Source organism: Clupea harengus, chromosome 3 (genome assembly GCF_900700415.2).
Source record: "Clupea harengus chromosome 3, Ch_v2.0.2, whole genome shotgun sequence".
NCBI classification, from domain to species: Eukaryota; Metazoa; Chordata; class Actinopteri; order Clupeiformes; family Clupeidae; genus Clupea; species Clupea harengus.
This window is the reverse complement of record NC_045154.1, coordinates 4,655,403-4,671,816: the sequence shown is the minus strand read 5'-3', so window position 1 is coordinate 4,671,816 and position 16,414 is coordinate 4,655,403. Positions and strand designations below refer to the sequence as shown.

At 40.9% G+C, this 16,414-nt stretch overlaps 1 protein-coding gene across 4 annotated transcripts; it reads left to right on the top strand.

Annotated features, from left to right (window-relative positions):
* Positions 1 to 7,589: 7,589 nt before the first annotated feature.
* Positions 7,590 to 12,071, top strand: LOC105911277 (calcitonin gene-related peptide-like). 4 transcript variants are annotated; one of them, XM_031562742.1, is made up of 5 exons: positions 7,590 to 7,764; positions 8,626 to 8,717; positions 9,244 to 9,378; positions 11,081 to 11,263; positions 11,495 to 12,071. In XM_031562742.1, exons 2-4 carry the CDS (start codon positions 8,632 to 8,634, stop codon positions 11,238 to 11,240), a joined length of 381 nt encoding a protein of 126 aa, XP_031418602.1. In that variant the 5' UTR covers positions 7,590 to 7,764; positions 8,626 to 8,631; the 3' UTR covers positions 11,241 to 11,263; positions 11,495 to 12,071. The 4 variants fall into 4 exon arrangements, with proteins under 4 accessions (XP_031418602.1, XP_031418594.1, XP_012695516.1 ...); XM_031562734.1 differs by having other exon boundaries at positions 11,078 to 11,263; XM_012840062.2 differs by lacking the exons at positions 11,081 to 11,263; positions 11,495 to 12,071 and adding an exon at positions 10,094 to 10,758.
* Positions 12,072 to 16,414: the final 4,343 nt, after the last annotated feature.

Sequence of the window (16,414 nt, the reverse complement as noted above, 5' to 3'; positions counted from 1 at the left end):
AAACTCCGGCAGAAGACTGTGTCTTTCCCTCCATACAAAGGTTAACCGAATCTGCAGAACAACCTCAGTAACTGATAGACTGTTCCCGTGCCAAGCCAGACTGACATATTATACAGGGCATTGAATAAAAAAGGGGAAATCCCTTCCAATTTGTTAAAAATATACATCTCACTCTTGTTTTTTGCTTTAATGCCAGTTGTCTCGGAATGAATGTATGAAATAACAATGCTAGGGCCCAAACTAAGGGGAAATGGTTATTTAATGATATTCCAGTTAGGGTGGTAGGCAGGAAGAAAGAATAAATATATGGAAGAAACCTTTTGACAGTTTGCCACTGCTGATAGAGGAACAAGTCTGTAAAAGGGAATTTTCCACAAGCATTTGCAGACAGCAGTTTGTGGTGCCCTAGAGTCTTTGTGTATATTTGAGAGTATGTCTTTACGGTTTATTTAGTTAGACAACGGCACTCTCTTGTTTTTATTCTGGATCTTTATTAGAGCCAGATAGGCAAAACATACTTGTGTCTGTGTGGTGGTGTGTATGGGGATTTGTTGATGTGACGGTTAAGTCATAGTTACCCTTCCATTACAGGACTGGATTTGACAAAAAGCCTCGTTGACCAACCACCATGGTAACCCTAGAGAGAGAGAGCGTTCAAATGGTGGTTAAATTAATAGTTAAAATCGCATTCCAGGTCAGTCTCACTTGACATTCTCATGTGGAAAGGCAAATGGAGGTAGACACGATTGATTATTCGACCGCTATACAAAATAATGAATGCTCTCTCGTGACCTGGACATAAACTATTCATTAACCAATTGACTTAAGTCACACACAAAGCCTGCTCCAGACATTAGCAGATCTATCGTATTTGTGCTTTTACATAAAACATTGTCATGTTTGTTTGAGAACAAACAAGCTGAAGTTACCAAATTTGCCAGTTATTGACAAGAACAAGATAACTTCCCAGCAGAGGGGTGGAGACCAAGCACTCAAGACAGGACTGGCAAATAGGGTAAAGCACAGGATTGGAAATTGTAAGCTGATAATGGAAAACCTCAAATCCCATGGCACAGTACTGACCGCTGTGCGACCAGACATGGTGTTGTACTCTGAGTGGGATCAAAGAGTTGACTCCATTTGAGGTCACAATTCAATAAGCATTTGAATGGAATTAACAAGAGTATGTTTAAAGCACGTATGTTTAAAAAACGGCACGCTGTTGCTTTAACTGGTAGCTGAAATAAGGCAGTGAGGTTGGCAGTCCCGTTGAAATAGTAAACCTATCACGTCTTATGGATTTTAGTTTTCAAGGTAGGTCAGCGTTATCAGAGGATGCTGAGACGCAAGCTAGTGGCTGTGGTCGAGGTGAAGCAAACTCACTTTGGGACCTGTGCCTTAAACCACTGCAAGTATGGAGGGGTTGGGACTACAATGCCAGCTACAACTGTTAACCACTCTCAAGGCATTGTGGGCCTTAAAGCAGCAGTAAGGAGTTTTGGATTGAAAACTAGTAATCTCATTTCTGAAAAAGCCTCTTGTCGCTTGGTGCTAGTTGCTGATGTTGAAAGCTGTGAAAGCTTTTTTTTTAAACATTTCCGTGGGGTGTTCTGACCTAGACCACACAACTGCTGTGCAGTGCAGTTGGAATAGCAGGTGTTTTAATTGTCCTTGACATTTACATTTACATTTACATTTACATTTAGTCATTTAGCAGATGCTTTTGTCCAAAGCGACGTACAAGGGAGAGAACAGTCAAGCTAAGAGCAATAAAAAACATGGTGTGACAATAAATACTACTTTACATAAGAATTAGAAAAACGACCTAGAAAGGAAAAAGAAGTGCAGGAATGTAACTGCTGAAGTGCGAGTTAAGCGCTAGTCAAGGTGCCAGTTAGGAAGGGAGGTGCTCTCTGAAGAGTTGGGTCTTCAAAAGCTTCTTGAAGGTAGAGAGGGACGCCCCTGCTCTGGTAGTACTAGGCAGTTCGTTCCACCAACGTGGAACTACACATGAGAATAGTCTGGATTGCCGTGCTTGCACAGACGGCAGTGCCAAACGACGCTCACTAGACGAGCGCAGCGTCCTGTGTGTAACATTTGCCCTTACAAGAGCATTTAGGTAGGTGGGAGCAGAACCAGCAAGCACTCTGTAGGCAAGCATAAGTGACTTGAACTTAATGCGAGCAGCTACCGGCAGCCAGTGGAGCTCAATGAGTAGCGGGGTGACGTGTGCCCTTTTCAGTTGGTTGACATAACCATATACCATATACCATGAAAATGTATTTGAAGATGATAGTACTAATTGATGATAGTACTCTTTACCAGTACTAATTGCTTATACATACATGTTTGAAAAAGTGGCAAATTGTTGCACACTGTCTTTTTAATGAAAAACTTCTGCAGGAAGTGAGAACGATCATAGTTCTTCAAACGCCATTTTGAGGGCCTTTTGTAGCTTCTGCTTCAAGGTAGATACTCTCCCAGCACGATAGGAACCATGAGTGACGTAAGTGATGGAAGTGTGCTTTGGCACCCTGTTGGTACTGGGGGCAGGTTCTCCCCAGGCCTTCAGTACTCAGGTGGGCTATCTCCTGGGCCTTTCTTTGTGGAGTTTGCATGTTCTCCCCGTGTTCACAAGGGGTTTCCTCCACTAAGATCCCCAACAGAAAAACATGCAGAAGAACAGAACACTCTCCTGTCCGTCCCTGACCAAGACGGACGGATCACTTGACTTGGTCCCTGGGCGCCTAAAGGCTGCCCACTGCTCCTGGGGTCCTGGAGGAAGGACAGTCCCGGATGGGAAAAATGCAGAGGAAAAATTCACTGCGACCTCGGCCTGCGTGTGTGTGTGTGTGTGTGTCCTGTGTCGCCACCTAAAATGCACGTGTGTGTTGCTGTGTGTCGTTTGTGCCACAATAAACTAACTTTGACTATGGAGAATGAGGGTGGTTCATTTAGACTGGAGATATCATAGCATAATTGTCTTTGTCATACCATCAATGTCTGTTGTGGGGAAACTCTCTCTGTGCTGGAGGACATGGTATATCTTGCTTCAGGTGTCATCAAACATGGTTTGTGTTATTCCCTTTTGGAGCCAAGAAGGATTCAGGGTTCGTATCCAATGACAACCTTTACCCTCATGATTATTCCCAATGGGTTCCACCTCCCCCTCCCTCCACACCCCTTACTCTGGGTCGCCCGTAGCAAGGTGTGGTCTCTGATTAGAGTAGAGGGAAGCAGCTTCGTCTAGCTATGGAGAGAAGCATCCTATGGTCTACATTCTGTCTCTGGGCTGGTTTGTGCTGTGTCCACACCCGTAGATGTTTTTTTTTTCATGAAAACAGCATTTAAATATCATCTGTCTGAATACTGTCAGCTTCCACATGAGTTTTGGACAGAACTCTGGATCAGTGGAACATCACAGGGGCGTTCTGACCTTTTCTGTGGATTCCCTTTGCATCTCTGGTCATGCTGATCATGCTAATGTTGGTTGTTCTCACAGATGATAATGTGAAAAGTTTAAATAACTGCCAGCTCATGTTACATGCAGATGGTATCAAACATACTGCTTAGGCTCGAACCATGACCCATGACGCATGAACCATGAAGAGATAGCGTACATCTGAGGAATACAGTAACATCCTTCTTCTGTGAAATATATGCTCCCATAAATTGTTGTGGATACAGTCAGCTTTGACCTACACCTTCAACATTTTCTACGTCACGGGCTGAATCCCCTTTGCCTCTTCTCTCTCCAAGATCAGGCAGCACCCTATGGTTTCGGTCAGCTCAGAAGATCACAGACTGTCAAGTCCCATCAATAACAGACTTGTTAACTGCCAAGGCAAATAAAATAACTGCAGCAAACCTCACACACCCAAACAGCCACATGTTCAAAATGCTTGAATTATTTAATTTACCCTCTCATAGATGATAATGGTCTATTGACACTGAAACATAATCAACACAACTCTTCCCTGTAACTATCCAGCTTGAGCCACCAACTGAAAAGTTTTTGAATGTGTATTTTGTCATTTTGTGCCCTTTAGTATAAAACTGCTGTTAATTGGAAAGTTGTCCCCTCCCTCCTCATTTGAAAATATGCACAGTTAGTTAGCTAGACAGAACAAGAATAGCGATAGAAAAAAGCTCATAGATCTGTTGACTGCCAACGTAAGATGCGTCCGCCAAAGGCTGCCTTGGGCCATGTTTATATATTCAATCACAAAATGACAACTACAAGGGCCAAGTGCCAGCGACACAACACAACCACATCACACATGACACTCTGTCACATTTGAATTGGAGCCAGTTGCTTGTCATTGGTCAAACAAGTTCTTATGGTGTGTCATTAGGGTCCATTTCACAGTAGCCATACTAATCCCACAAGACAACAAATCCCAGAAATTCACCTCCTCACACACAAACATGCAAACACTTCACCTTACAGAGCCCTACTTATCATCTTAATCTAAATGTAAATAAATATTTAATATCCTTTGCCTGGGTATTTTGAAGATGACTTTGAAGGCCACAGTGAAGTCCAGACGAACATGTCATTTTGCTGATTTGTGCTGGCTTGCTGTTTTGAGATTTCAATGCTTTAATGCAATGTGGAGTCACTCCTTGCTGATGACTGTATTGAAATACAGTGTTTCCTGCTGATTTGTATATCTGGCATAAACAACATTTTTATAACACAAATAGGGACAACATGAATGTTGGATTTAGGTTTCGATTTAAATCTTGCAACCATATATCCCCTAGGCTCTGGAAGGTTCGTTTCGATAGCACATAATAAGGAGCTCTTTTGTGCAAACACCATTAATCAAGCACTTTTGAAATCAGAGTTGTACTGGGCTACAGCTGGATTTGTGCGCTGACAATTCCAACAGTAAACGCAGTGGGGATTGACACTTTTTCAGCATTCTCAAGAAACCCAAGTATGTATGATATATCTAAAATATTAGGTGTACTTGGTTTTTAAGAAGTGCTACATTTTCTGCAAATAAAAATAGCCCACAAAAAGCTCTCACAAAAAATGTCTTTAATTCACAGCTTTGCTGTAGTGGCAGAAATTGCAGTGAGGTCTGGACCTTGGCCACATTTCATCATGGCATAATATTTGACTTTCTATAAATACTGTGGGACCCAGTCCAAGTTCTGGGATTGATCCTGATCCAGTTCCAATCCAAAGAGCCAAGTTTTCTTTAAGATATCAGAGGCTTGATCACTCTCTTCTCCCCTCCTTTGAAAAAGCTGCACCACTACTGATTAAGTTGAATGCAGTGTCAAGCCATAGGAAGGCACAGGAAGTGCACAGTCTCTCCTTCTCTGTCTAAATGATTTCAGTGGAAATACCAAAGAAACAGACATTCATAGCTCTTATTCCTTAAAACAGATGATGTCACGGGAAACTAAAGATCCCCACCCTGCTCTGTGGGCGTCTGATTGATGCCCAAACACTCAAATGATTAAATCTAATTTCCTTAATGTCTGAGGATGCACCGAGCGGGCTGCGCGGTTTGAACTAACAAGTTAAACGATGTTGCATTCAGTTTTTTAAATGATTGCCTGTCGTCCAGTGTTGGTACGGCAGTCTTTCTCATCCCTTTTTTCCCTTTGGGTGTATATGTGGTTTGTGTGTGGTTTGTGTGTGTTGCCTTGTTTAAAGAAATCAAGGTACTGGACTGGACCTAAAAGGGGACACCCTGTGCAGGTGAACAAACAATCCTCATTGACAGGACATGATGGCGTCTGAGATGCACTCTTTGTATGCATCTAAATTCAATGAACCTCTCTCTTCTACTGTTTTTAATTCAATTCTTAAACAGAAGCCTTTAGGAAACCACTTAACCAAACACAACCTCATTTGCTGTGTGCTGTATTTATTCTTTACGCTTAAGAATAAGGGCAGTTAAACAGTGACCTTGAGGTTTACCTATAAAACTTCAATGGAAGCTGATAAATATACCTCATTTAAAAATGAATGCTAGCTATATTCACAGTATAAAAGAGAATATTAAAAAAGAACATTGGGACCAGTGCATTGAACACAGATTCACGTTACTTAAAATGTCAGTCTTCACTTTGCTCAGAAAACAAAATCATTAAGTGTCTACTACAATAACTTACAGTACAATGGACGAGCCAGGTGTACCAAGCCAAATACGAGCTAAAAGGTTAACTCATTGATCCTAAAAGTTTGGTCATGAGGGAGCACAACTCCTAATGGATCCAACCACTGGTGACCGTGACTGGGGAGTTTTTCACATGTACACCAAGGCATATATCACTTTACATTTCAACCGGATGTTATACACAAACATCAAGAATTGGTATTTTTGGCTAAAACACACAGAGAAACGCGTATCACCTCCCCAGGGTCCTAAGTAGTCGCTGGGACCTTGCAGAGGTCCATTTTACAGTGATTTAGCTCCTCTGTCATCCATGGGGCTCGCTGCTCAATAGCACTAAAAAAGCTCATCCTATCTAATAGGGCTCCTCTGTGTGTGCTGCAGGACTCAGGCCTCAGCTTTATATATATATATATATATATATATATATATATATATATATATATATATATATACAGTATATATATATATTTAGAGAGCGAGAGAGAGAGAGAAAGAAAGAGAGAGAGACGTCTTGTGAACCTAAATAACATTTGTACAGACACAGTAAATTAACATAAACAAATAAATACATTTATTTCTATTTTAAAGAAATAGGTTTAAATACTGTAAAAACAAAAAACACATCTAGTAGAAGCCTTGAAATGCTGATGGATATTGTCTTATGCTAGCCCCCAGGGTAATCGAATCATTGACTTACGCTTACAGTTCTGGCCATTCTGTTCCACATGTACTGTACATAAATGTGTTGGCATGGGAGATGCAGATAGTGAAGAACATCTCAGCTCCTTCCATCAGGTATGAGTGTGTGTAGCATGAACAATTAGCTCTCTTCATTTTAAAATGAAAACAGAATCACCATCTAAGTCACTATATTTGTTTCATTTTCCTGATGCAGACAAAAACGACCAAAACGGCCTTCTTTGCCAGCAAAGTTTCCAGATAACTTGCAATTTTAGAAGCATTTCAGCTTTAGGCAGCAGCCTTATATTTATCCTAAATGTATATAGCACTTACACTCTCTATTGAGTTAAGCACTGCAATAAATGACACACAAGCACGCTTGTGTCACTTGTGGACGTAGACAAATGGCATGAAGTGTGATTATTTGACCAGTAGATGGCTCTGCCAGCAAGTCCGCAGCCTTCATGATTTGTCATTTCAAAATGTATCTTGTTTTTGGAAGCCCATGAAATATAAATTGTCTGGAATAGATATGGTGGCCATTCATTTGATTTGCTTCCATTTAATTGATGACATTAATGTAAATTTGGGTATCAAATGCTCCAAAGGAGGGGTGGATTTTGTGAATGGAGCACTTAGTGGCTCAAACATGACGTCATTGCGAAGCCGTAGGACTTATTAGTGTGCCAGAAACCAAGGATAGCTTCACATTGGCTGGCTGGAGTATCTGTGCAGGATGATTGGCTGGTGGCACATAATTAAACACCTACACAGTCAATACACAAATCCTAGTGGTGGATATATAGGCTTGTGCATTGTAGCTGCATGCAACAGAGTCAAGAGTTGGTCACCAAGTTGAGAGAAGTCCACTCAGTGTTTCATACAAATTTATCCATTTACCTACGGTGTATATTTTTGTGCCGGAAGACCCAGCAATTTTAAGGTAAGTTGAGAGTTTGTTTTTTTGTTGTTGTTGTTGACAGGGTGCACTCAGAGTGTGACTGGGAAAGCGTGAGGTCTGTTCTGACAGCGTCTGTTAGCTCCGACTCAGAGGGGAGCTGGGACTTGCACTCGGGACAGGAGTGGTGATGATGAGATGGCTTTAATTGGATTGAGGAGTGGACGGAGGGGTCAGGGCTGTCAGTTGGTTTGCGCTGTGTGGCTGGCATGAACATGAGAGTGGGAGAGTGAGAGGAGTTTGCATGTGGAGGCTCTCTGAAGGAGACGTAGAGTGATTTTTCCCCTTTGGTTGTCCATGGGAGTGTGGTGGCAGCTCATTACACTAATGCACTTGGTCTCTGGGGGGAGGGGGGAGGGGGGGGCTGGTGTTATCAGTGGGATGGTGGCGCTCGCTGGACCACCAATCTATTCAGCCCTGGGGCTCTCATGGACTATCCCGTCTACAAATTCCATCCTTGATATTAAATATGGACTGCAGCTGGTGTGGAGACTCCAACAGTCTAAAGGATACTGTGGTGTGTGTGCTCGTGTGTGTGTGTGTGTGTGTGTGTGTGCTCGTGTGTGTGTGTGTGTGTGCGGGAGAGATATCTGCACTAGGGGGCATATGATAGCTGACCTGCTGGGGTTTATTTCCTTTCAGAGTGCAATAAATTGATCAGTTCTCTTTGGCTCCCTTTTACAAGTCAGGTTTACTATTTTCTTACAAATTTTGTTGGATTGCCTAAGTTTTACTGTTATTCTATAGGGTTCACCCGGAGTTTTAAGTCTTGACTGTGTATGCAAGCTCTGTGTTGGCTAATATTTTAGAAACTGACAATATTTTCTGACATTTTCTTTGCTGTAGGAAACCATGTTCATGTTGAAGATCTCTGCCTTTCTTGTTGCTTATGCCCTGGTTATTTGCCAGATGTACAGCTCCCACGCAGCTCCTACCAGGTGAGGCACACCTGCAGTGCTGTAGCCAGACAGAATTAGTACAACTCAGAAGATCGTGGCACAGAATATGACCTATGTTGATCCAGTGAATTCATTCACTAAACCCTATAGCATTTTCGATTCACAAAACAATGCCTATAATAATTGAATCAGATAGCTACAAACAAACAACAATCTGTTAAATAAAATCCCTATCATTGAGAAGTCCATTTCAGTAGAGGTACTCTCATGGAAAGCATTGAAAAAATGTCATATGCACATGCATACCCATAAAGTCTATACTCAATCTATACGATCTACTCAAACCCCTCCCAGCCTTTTAGGGTGAGTACCCATAGCATATTCATAGCATAGCACAGTCTTGGCTATAGCATAGTCTTGGCAAGCATCCCTTCCCCAGTGCAGCTGTGATTGCCTTCTAGCCGGTGTGCCATCAGACAGCCTCAAACTGTTTCAAGAACTCATGGGTGGCCATTTTGTCATTGGTCTGCTCTGGTCTCTGACTACTGTGGCTTCCTCTCTGCAGACCTGGTTTAGAGTCTATGACAGACCGGGTCACGCTGACAGACTATGAAGCCCGGCGGTTACTAAACGCCATTGTCAAGGAGTTTGTGCAGATGACAGCCGAGGAGCTGGAACAGCAAGTGAATGAAGGAAATAGGTACATATTTACTTAATATCTTTTTGCCTTTTGCTCCTCCTGCGAGATCATGTATATTTTCATGTGAAATTTGATAAGCAACCAGATCAGTGACTTTAAGTGAATTGGATCAATAATACAGTCCTCTTTCAGACTGTTGAGCAGTATTTACTGTTCCAGTTACATTTTGAAACTAGAGGTACGTGCTCTGTAAAGTAGTCAGCGACTTCTTTTCTTTTCTTCTGAAAAGAGTTTAAATTAATGACACAAATTCTTTGTCATTTTCTTTTGTGCTTTGCATGATGAAGAATGTTTTGTTAATCCAAGACCAATTTGCAAGAGCCTGCTTGCCTGCCTAAGGACATACCAAACCTCAGATGATCTAACAAAGCATGATTTCCTTTTTCTATATCATGTTATGACTTGCATGGTAGAAGGGAAATTAGTATTTGCGAATGGTAAACGAAGGTGGAATGCAAGAGCATGCGATTATAGCATAATTTGCTGACAAGCATGAATAATAGATTCAGCTGTTCAAAAATGTTAAAAAAAAAGTTGGGAAGACAAAGAATGCATTTCTGTTCCTGTTTGGAATGCATGCAAGCAAGGGATGATGATGCTAGTGGTATGATGGGATGGGGGCAGGGGTTTAATGAGGGGGGAGTGTGGGTGGCATGATCCCTGCATGCTTCCTCAGGTCTGTGAGCCTATCTCTGCATGTTGTCTCTCCTCACAGCTGGGACAGACCCTTGTCCAAGCGCTGCTCCAATCTCAGCACCTGCGCACTGGGCAAACTGTCCCAGGAGATGCACAAATTACAAACGTTCCGCACGGACGTGGGAGCCGGCACACCCGGCAGGAAACGCAGCCTACCTGTCAACAGCCATTACACCAGCAACCTGGAGCTTGTTGATGCCATCTAACGCCTCTCTCCCCCCCCCCCCCTCTCATGCCTGTCCCCCCAGTGTGTTTGTTCTTTACTCAGTGGTCTTGGTGCATGTGGATACTGCCTGCTTGACTGACTTCAGAGAAAACCCCCCTCCTCCTGAACCATGTCTTCAAATCAAAGACATCTTCTACTTATCCCTTTGATTTTTTTTCAGTTATGACAGAGAAAAATGTGCAAAATTTCAGAGAATCGTATGTTTTTGTTTAGACGTAATTCATTTTGTGTGATTGTGAATGTGAATATTACGTTCCCTCCTTGGATGCCGTGGTTAAAGACGGCATCAATTAAATGCAGCAGTCAAATCCAGTCCAATTAAACAAAAAGCTATGGTTCTTTCATGTGTTACTGTTTTTTATTTGTTTAATAAACTTATTTTTATATCAGGAAGCTTTTTCATTTTTTCCTATACATAGCAAAAACTGAAAGTAGCTTATTTAAATCAAAAGGTTATTCTGAAATACACAACCTGCATGTCATGAGCAATAACACCTCTGTAATGTCATCGCCACAGGTAAGATCCTCTTAAGATGTTCTTATACTTCACACCGTAATTTCAAGCATGTTTATGTAATGTATGTGGATGTGTTGCGGGAGTGAAAGAAACACCCAAGGCATGGGACAGTGTCTGTGTCAGTGTGTGTGTGTGTGTGTGTGTGTGTGTGTGTGTGTGCGTGTGTGTGTGTGAGAGTGTGTGTGTGTTATGTATGTATGTGATTAAGTTCGGCGACATGTGAATGGCACTTGTTTAACATGTCACTGTCTCTCTTGAAGCAGCGTTACAGCACAGAAGCGAGCATGCAACACAGCCACCTGCGTGACTCATCGCCTGGCTGACTTCCTAAGCAGGTCGGGGGGCATCGGCAGCAGCAGTTTTGTGCCCACTAATGTAGGTGCCCATGCATTCGGACGGCGGAGGAGAAACACCCAGATGTGATTCCACCTGCCTTCAGGGAAATGGTGAATAGGTCTCCCTATACTTTTAGGTTTGCATGTTTGCGATCTAGTACAATGGACTGTTGGCTATCATCTAACTCTCAGTTGGGAGTTTAGAGAGTTGTATTAGCAAAACTGTAGGCACTATGATACCTACTCAGCACAGATGAGCAATGTCTCTTGAAGTCACTACAGCCCTCTTCATTCAGGTGGCTCAACATTAACCACTTTATTCCCCTTGCTCTTCTACTGCAGAGGTTGACCCTTCTCAACAAGATGACATCATATCCAATCTAGGCAGAAACAAACTGACAGCCACCACATTCATCGTCCCTGTCAACAGAAGAGCTGCTTCCAGGACACAACACGGACTCCCACAGGCTCTTTTGATGTTATAACCCTTCCATTTTGCTTTGGGCAATCATGACAAAAAAGACGAAAAATATTACTTTTGCTATGTACATCACACGACTTCCCAACCCCCCTCCCCACAAAAATATAGAGGGAAATATATCTTATTTTTTGATATGAAATAAAATAAAGAAACCCTAGTGTTTATTTCCTTTCTTTGACATAGAGTACATATGTATCATGGCACCGCACCGCACCGCACCGTACCGCACCCCACCCCTCTGTCCATGTCCCAGCAGTGCTCTGCCATACCTCGGGGACAACATTAAAGTTCAGCCTATCCATGGCTCCCTCTCCATGGCTGTGTCTTGTGCCTTGATGTAAAACATTTACATGACATGATTGTACAGTCTGTTCCTGTACTTTGAAGAAGACAGAAGACAAGACATTCAAGATATTAATATTGTAATGACTGTGAATTTCAGCAAGATTAAAACGTATTTTAGATACATTTGGGTCTGGGTACATGTGTTGTTCTTCAGAATTAACACAAGAGATTACTCTTTATTGTAAAGTGTATTTATTTCTATAGTTTGGTTGTTATGTGCAATTGCTCACACCTTAGCATGCAGTCAACTGCATGCAGTGAGGAAGGTGTTAAGAAAATATGTTGATCTTCATGGAAAGAATTTAGAATTTAAAGAAATCTAATTTAAAGTATATAATTTTTGATGAAGCATTTAGCATTTATTTAGCATTCAGCAAAAGAAATGCTAAACGATACATATACTCAGATTGAAATAAATACATTCTAGAAAAAGTTATGAGAACTTTGATAAGTTTAAGAGGGCATAATTCTTATTATGATTATGAGGCAATTGAGTTTAACATAAATGAGCAACTTTGACTAATCTAAATTTACACCCAAAGACAAGACCACACATTTTATACCAATTATTGAATTGAATAAACAGAATAAAATTAATCCAGGGAGCAGAAACATTCCTTTTATTATCCACACTAATTAGTTCGATTTTTGTCATACAGACTAATTAGTTGCATTTGTATTATCCACACTAATTAGCTCGATTTTTCGTATGTGATAAAATGTCCCATTTGTCTCACTCAGGGACTGCACTCTGTGTTTTCAGATCGAATCCCAGTGACAAACTGAGATGGGATAACGCCTAATAGAGCCAAGATAACTTTTACTGCTTTGCTGTGGAAAAATGTGTTAGCTGTCATACAGTCAGTCTCCAACAGGGGGCATTCTTAATGTTTGTAATCAAAGTCCCATTTGCAGTCCAAAGTACTTGTGATTGTTCACAGAACTAACTGGCAAAGGCATTCAGTGGTAAGTCTTATTGCCACTCATAATCTTATTTTCAAATTATTTCCCAAATGTATAGCCTATGTATGATACAATATTTTACACACAAATATGAACAACATCACAGCATTTGGTAGAGGGTATCAAGCCTCATGCTCTTGTGTGTTGCCATGCTATTGTCAGATGTTATACTGAATAATCTGAAGGACGTAAATTCATGAACAACTATAAAGGGGCACAAAACATTGCTGTGCATTAATTATATGTTGATTACCTCAGGTTATCGTGAGTTATGATGCTTGGCTGGAGCTCCTGTTGCACAATTTCTGAGATTTTGAGATTGGCCTTTTTCCATTCCCTATATATTGATTACAATTATTTCAGAGCCCATTGGCTGGATAACAATCATTATCAACCTATGAACCTACTTTATGAACTTAAAGTTCATATTTTAGATTCATCTAAAGATTTTAGATTCATCTTTGCCTACTGTCCAACATCCTGTGAAAGTACCCTGTGGCTAAGCAAGCAGGATGACAATAGCTAACATTACCAGTAGTAGGTCACTATAACCGTGAGATGGGAAAAGTAGATCTGTGACACCAAAAAAAAAGAAAAGATATTGGTATTTGAAGGGTGAAACTGATTATGGCAGTGACCAAAGCCACCACTGAGAATAATGATAGCTCTCAGAAAAGTAGGGGATGTATCATAAGACATATTTCCCACTAGCCACATACGTGACTATCTAAGAGACACACAAAAGTAGGGGCACACTCTCCAATATTAACCTGACCTACAAGCTAATGCTAATGTCTTTGATGTTCCTGCTCATACAGTGAGAGAGAACAATACGTGAGGTGCATTATGAACAGATTTGGGATCTCTTATGATCTTTTGAGCAATTCATGAGGTGCGAGGCATCATCTGAACACAAATCTGAATTTCGATTCATATTGACCATTCAGGAAGTGGCTTTGTGCTTTCTATTTTGCAATACAGTTTTGAACATAAACCGCTCATCCAACATATTTGAATCAATGAATTCAATTCATTTGGAAATAGAGATTTCCTGCCATTTTGTTTTTTTTACAGTGCAGCTACAGTGATCATCATTGTAAAACAAATTATCAACCCACTGTGCTGTTGATTACAGTTTGTAGAATAGTTCTCCAACATCCTAAGATTAAATAAACAAAAAACAACAAAAAAAGAATGATTATAAAACATATTTGACTGGCGAGAGAAAGGAAGAAACGCTGCCTGACCATTCCAATACATCCCAATGCTTTCTGGGATGACCACTTCTTGTCACAGTGGTCCCCCTGCTACAGCCTAGAAGCCGACTGCAACTTGGATCAGAAGGGCCTTTCTTGATGTCTGAAATCTGTTGTTGTTCAAACGTTTAGTGATAGAAGCTGAGTTTTCTTCCTTGCACAGCTCTGAAGGGGTATGACTTGGCCGACTGCAACTTGGATCAGAATGGCCTTTCTTGAGGTCTGAAATCTGTTGTTGTTCAAACGTTTAGTGATAGAAGCTGAGTTTTCTTCCTTGCACGGCTCTGAAGGGGTATGACTTACACGACGTGCAAATCCCTGATTTGATCACAGAACTTAAAAAAAAAAAAGTCTCATCAGAAAGGCTACATAGGCAATTGAGAGAATACAAAAACAATGACAACAAAAATGATATCTAGTTGCTTCGTGCGTATGGAAGCATCCAAAGTAGCCTACTAGTTTTGCTGGTGCGGACACTTCTCCCAGCGCACAAGCTCAATAACTCAGACACAGTGTTTGATATAATATCTCTCTACATGGTGCAAATCTACAGAAAAGTTTTTAATAAGTCTACGTTTTTCTCTGCCTCTTCATGATCGCTTACTCCTCTACCTAAATAGCGGTAGCTCCATACCTTAAAATACTGTTGCTGGTAATCAGGTAATCACGCCGAAGGACAAAACTCTCATTTCATCAACGTTTTGTAAGTCACTTTGGACAAAAGCGTCTGTTAGCATGAGTGGATTTTTTTTTCTCTTTAAAACTTTCATGCGCAGTCAAAGCACACAGGTCTGTGCTCTGTTGTTATCATACAAGGTGTAAATATATGAGAACAGTCTCAGAGTCCAGCCAATGTTAGAAAAGGTCGTGCTCCTGGGTAAACAAAAAAGACGGAAGATGGATGGAACACTCCATGGGTCGCTTGTCCACAGTCACCGAACCCTGAGGTCATGATCTCTATAGCTTCAAAGCTTTTCTTGTCCTGAGAAATGTCAAATGCTTTTGGGTGAAGCCCTCTGAGCAAAGGTTTACAAGGAATACATTCAGCCCATTTTAAGGCATTGTACCTTGGCCTGGAACTCCTCAAAACACTTATCTCAGGACCTGTAGAGAAAAGCTTGTTTGCATAATCCTGGGTACTAGATGTCACTGTAACACTGTAACGCCTCTTTTATAAATGAAATTGTTGGTACCCTTCCGTTAAAGGAAGAAAAAGCCACAATGGTCACTGAAATAACTTGAAACTGACAAAAATAATAATAAATAAAAAAATACTGAAAGTGAACTAATGAAAATCAGACATTGCTTTTGAATTGTGGTTCAACACAATAATAATAAAAAAAAAAACGAATTAAACTGGCCTGGACAAAAATGATGGTACCCCTAGAAAAGATTTAAAATAATTTGACCATAGAGACATGTTAAACTAAGGTGTGTCCTCTAATTCAGGGGTCCCCAACCTTTTTTGCACCACGGACCGGTTTAATGTAGGCATTATTTTCACGGACCGGCAGATAAATACAGCAAAAATAAAATAACGCGACCGGCATAAAAACGAATGTTTAAAGTGCATGAAAAATACAACTCACCATTGTACTGACTTGTACTTTATGCTATAAAGCAGTGGTTCTCAAAGTGGGGGGCGGGGGGCGCGCAATGTGACAGAGGGAGAAAAAAAAAACGTCGGGGACCTATGACTGTTTAGTGAAAGCTCCCTCTGTGGCGAAATACAAAGGGTTGGACTGACACAAACAAATCAAATACACAGTTTCATTCCTGATCCACAAATTAAAACGGAATTATCATTTGAACGCGAGTTGCAATTACGCCTCCGTGTATAAAAGTAACTGCAGGGACAATTCTGGCATTCATGAAAGTTATCTCATCTGGGATTCCTTTTTAACTTGGACCAGAATTTAATTCTTGGACCAGAACGCTAAATAGCAGTGGTGAATCAGCCAGATTGTTCTTAAGGGCTTAATTTGTGAGAAACCGTTGGCGATTGCGTTCACGTCGATTCTACAGACATCCTTGGATTTAAATAATTATATAAAAAAAAAATATGAGAATATTTGAATCATTAACAATTACGTTTCACATTTAAATTCATGATTCTAATGTTATAAAAAAGCACTACACGAACACTGCAAATGTAAGTGAATAACTAAATAAGCATTAAACTCAATCGCGTGGATATAGCCATATTGGAATAGAATG

Bases quoted from the DNA above. Each gene is read 5' to 3' on its own strand.
- LOC105911277 (XM_012840062.2), top strand. From the start codon at position 8,632: ATGTTCATGTTGAAGATCTCTGCCTTTCTTGTTGCTTATGCCCTGGTT. The intron at 8,718-9,243 runs GTGAGGCACACC...TCCTCTCTGCAG, and splicing joins TCCCACGCAGCTCCTACCAG to ACCTGGTTTAGAGTCTATGA. The intron at 9,379-10,093 runs GTACATATTTAC...CTCTCCTCACAG, and splicing joins CAAGTGAATGAAGGAAATAG to CTGGGACAGACCCTTGTCCA.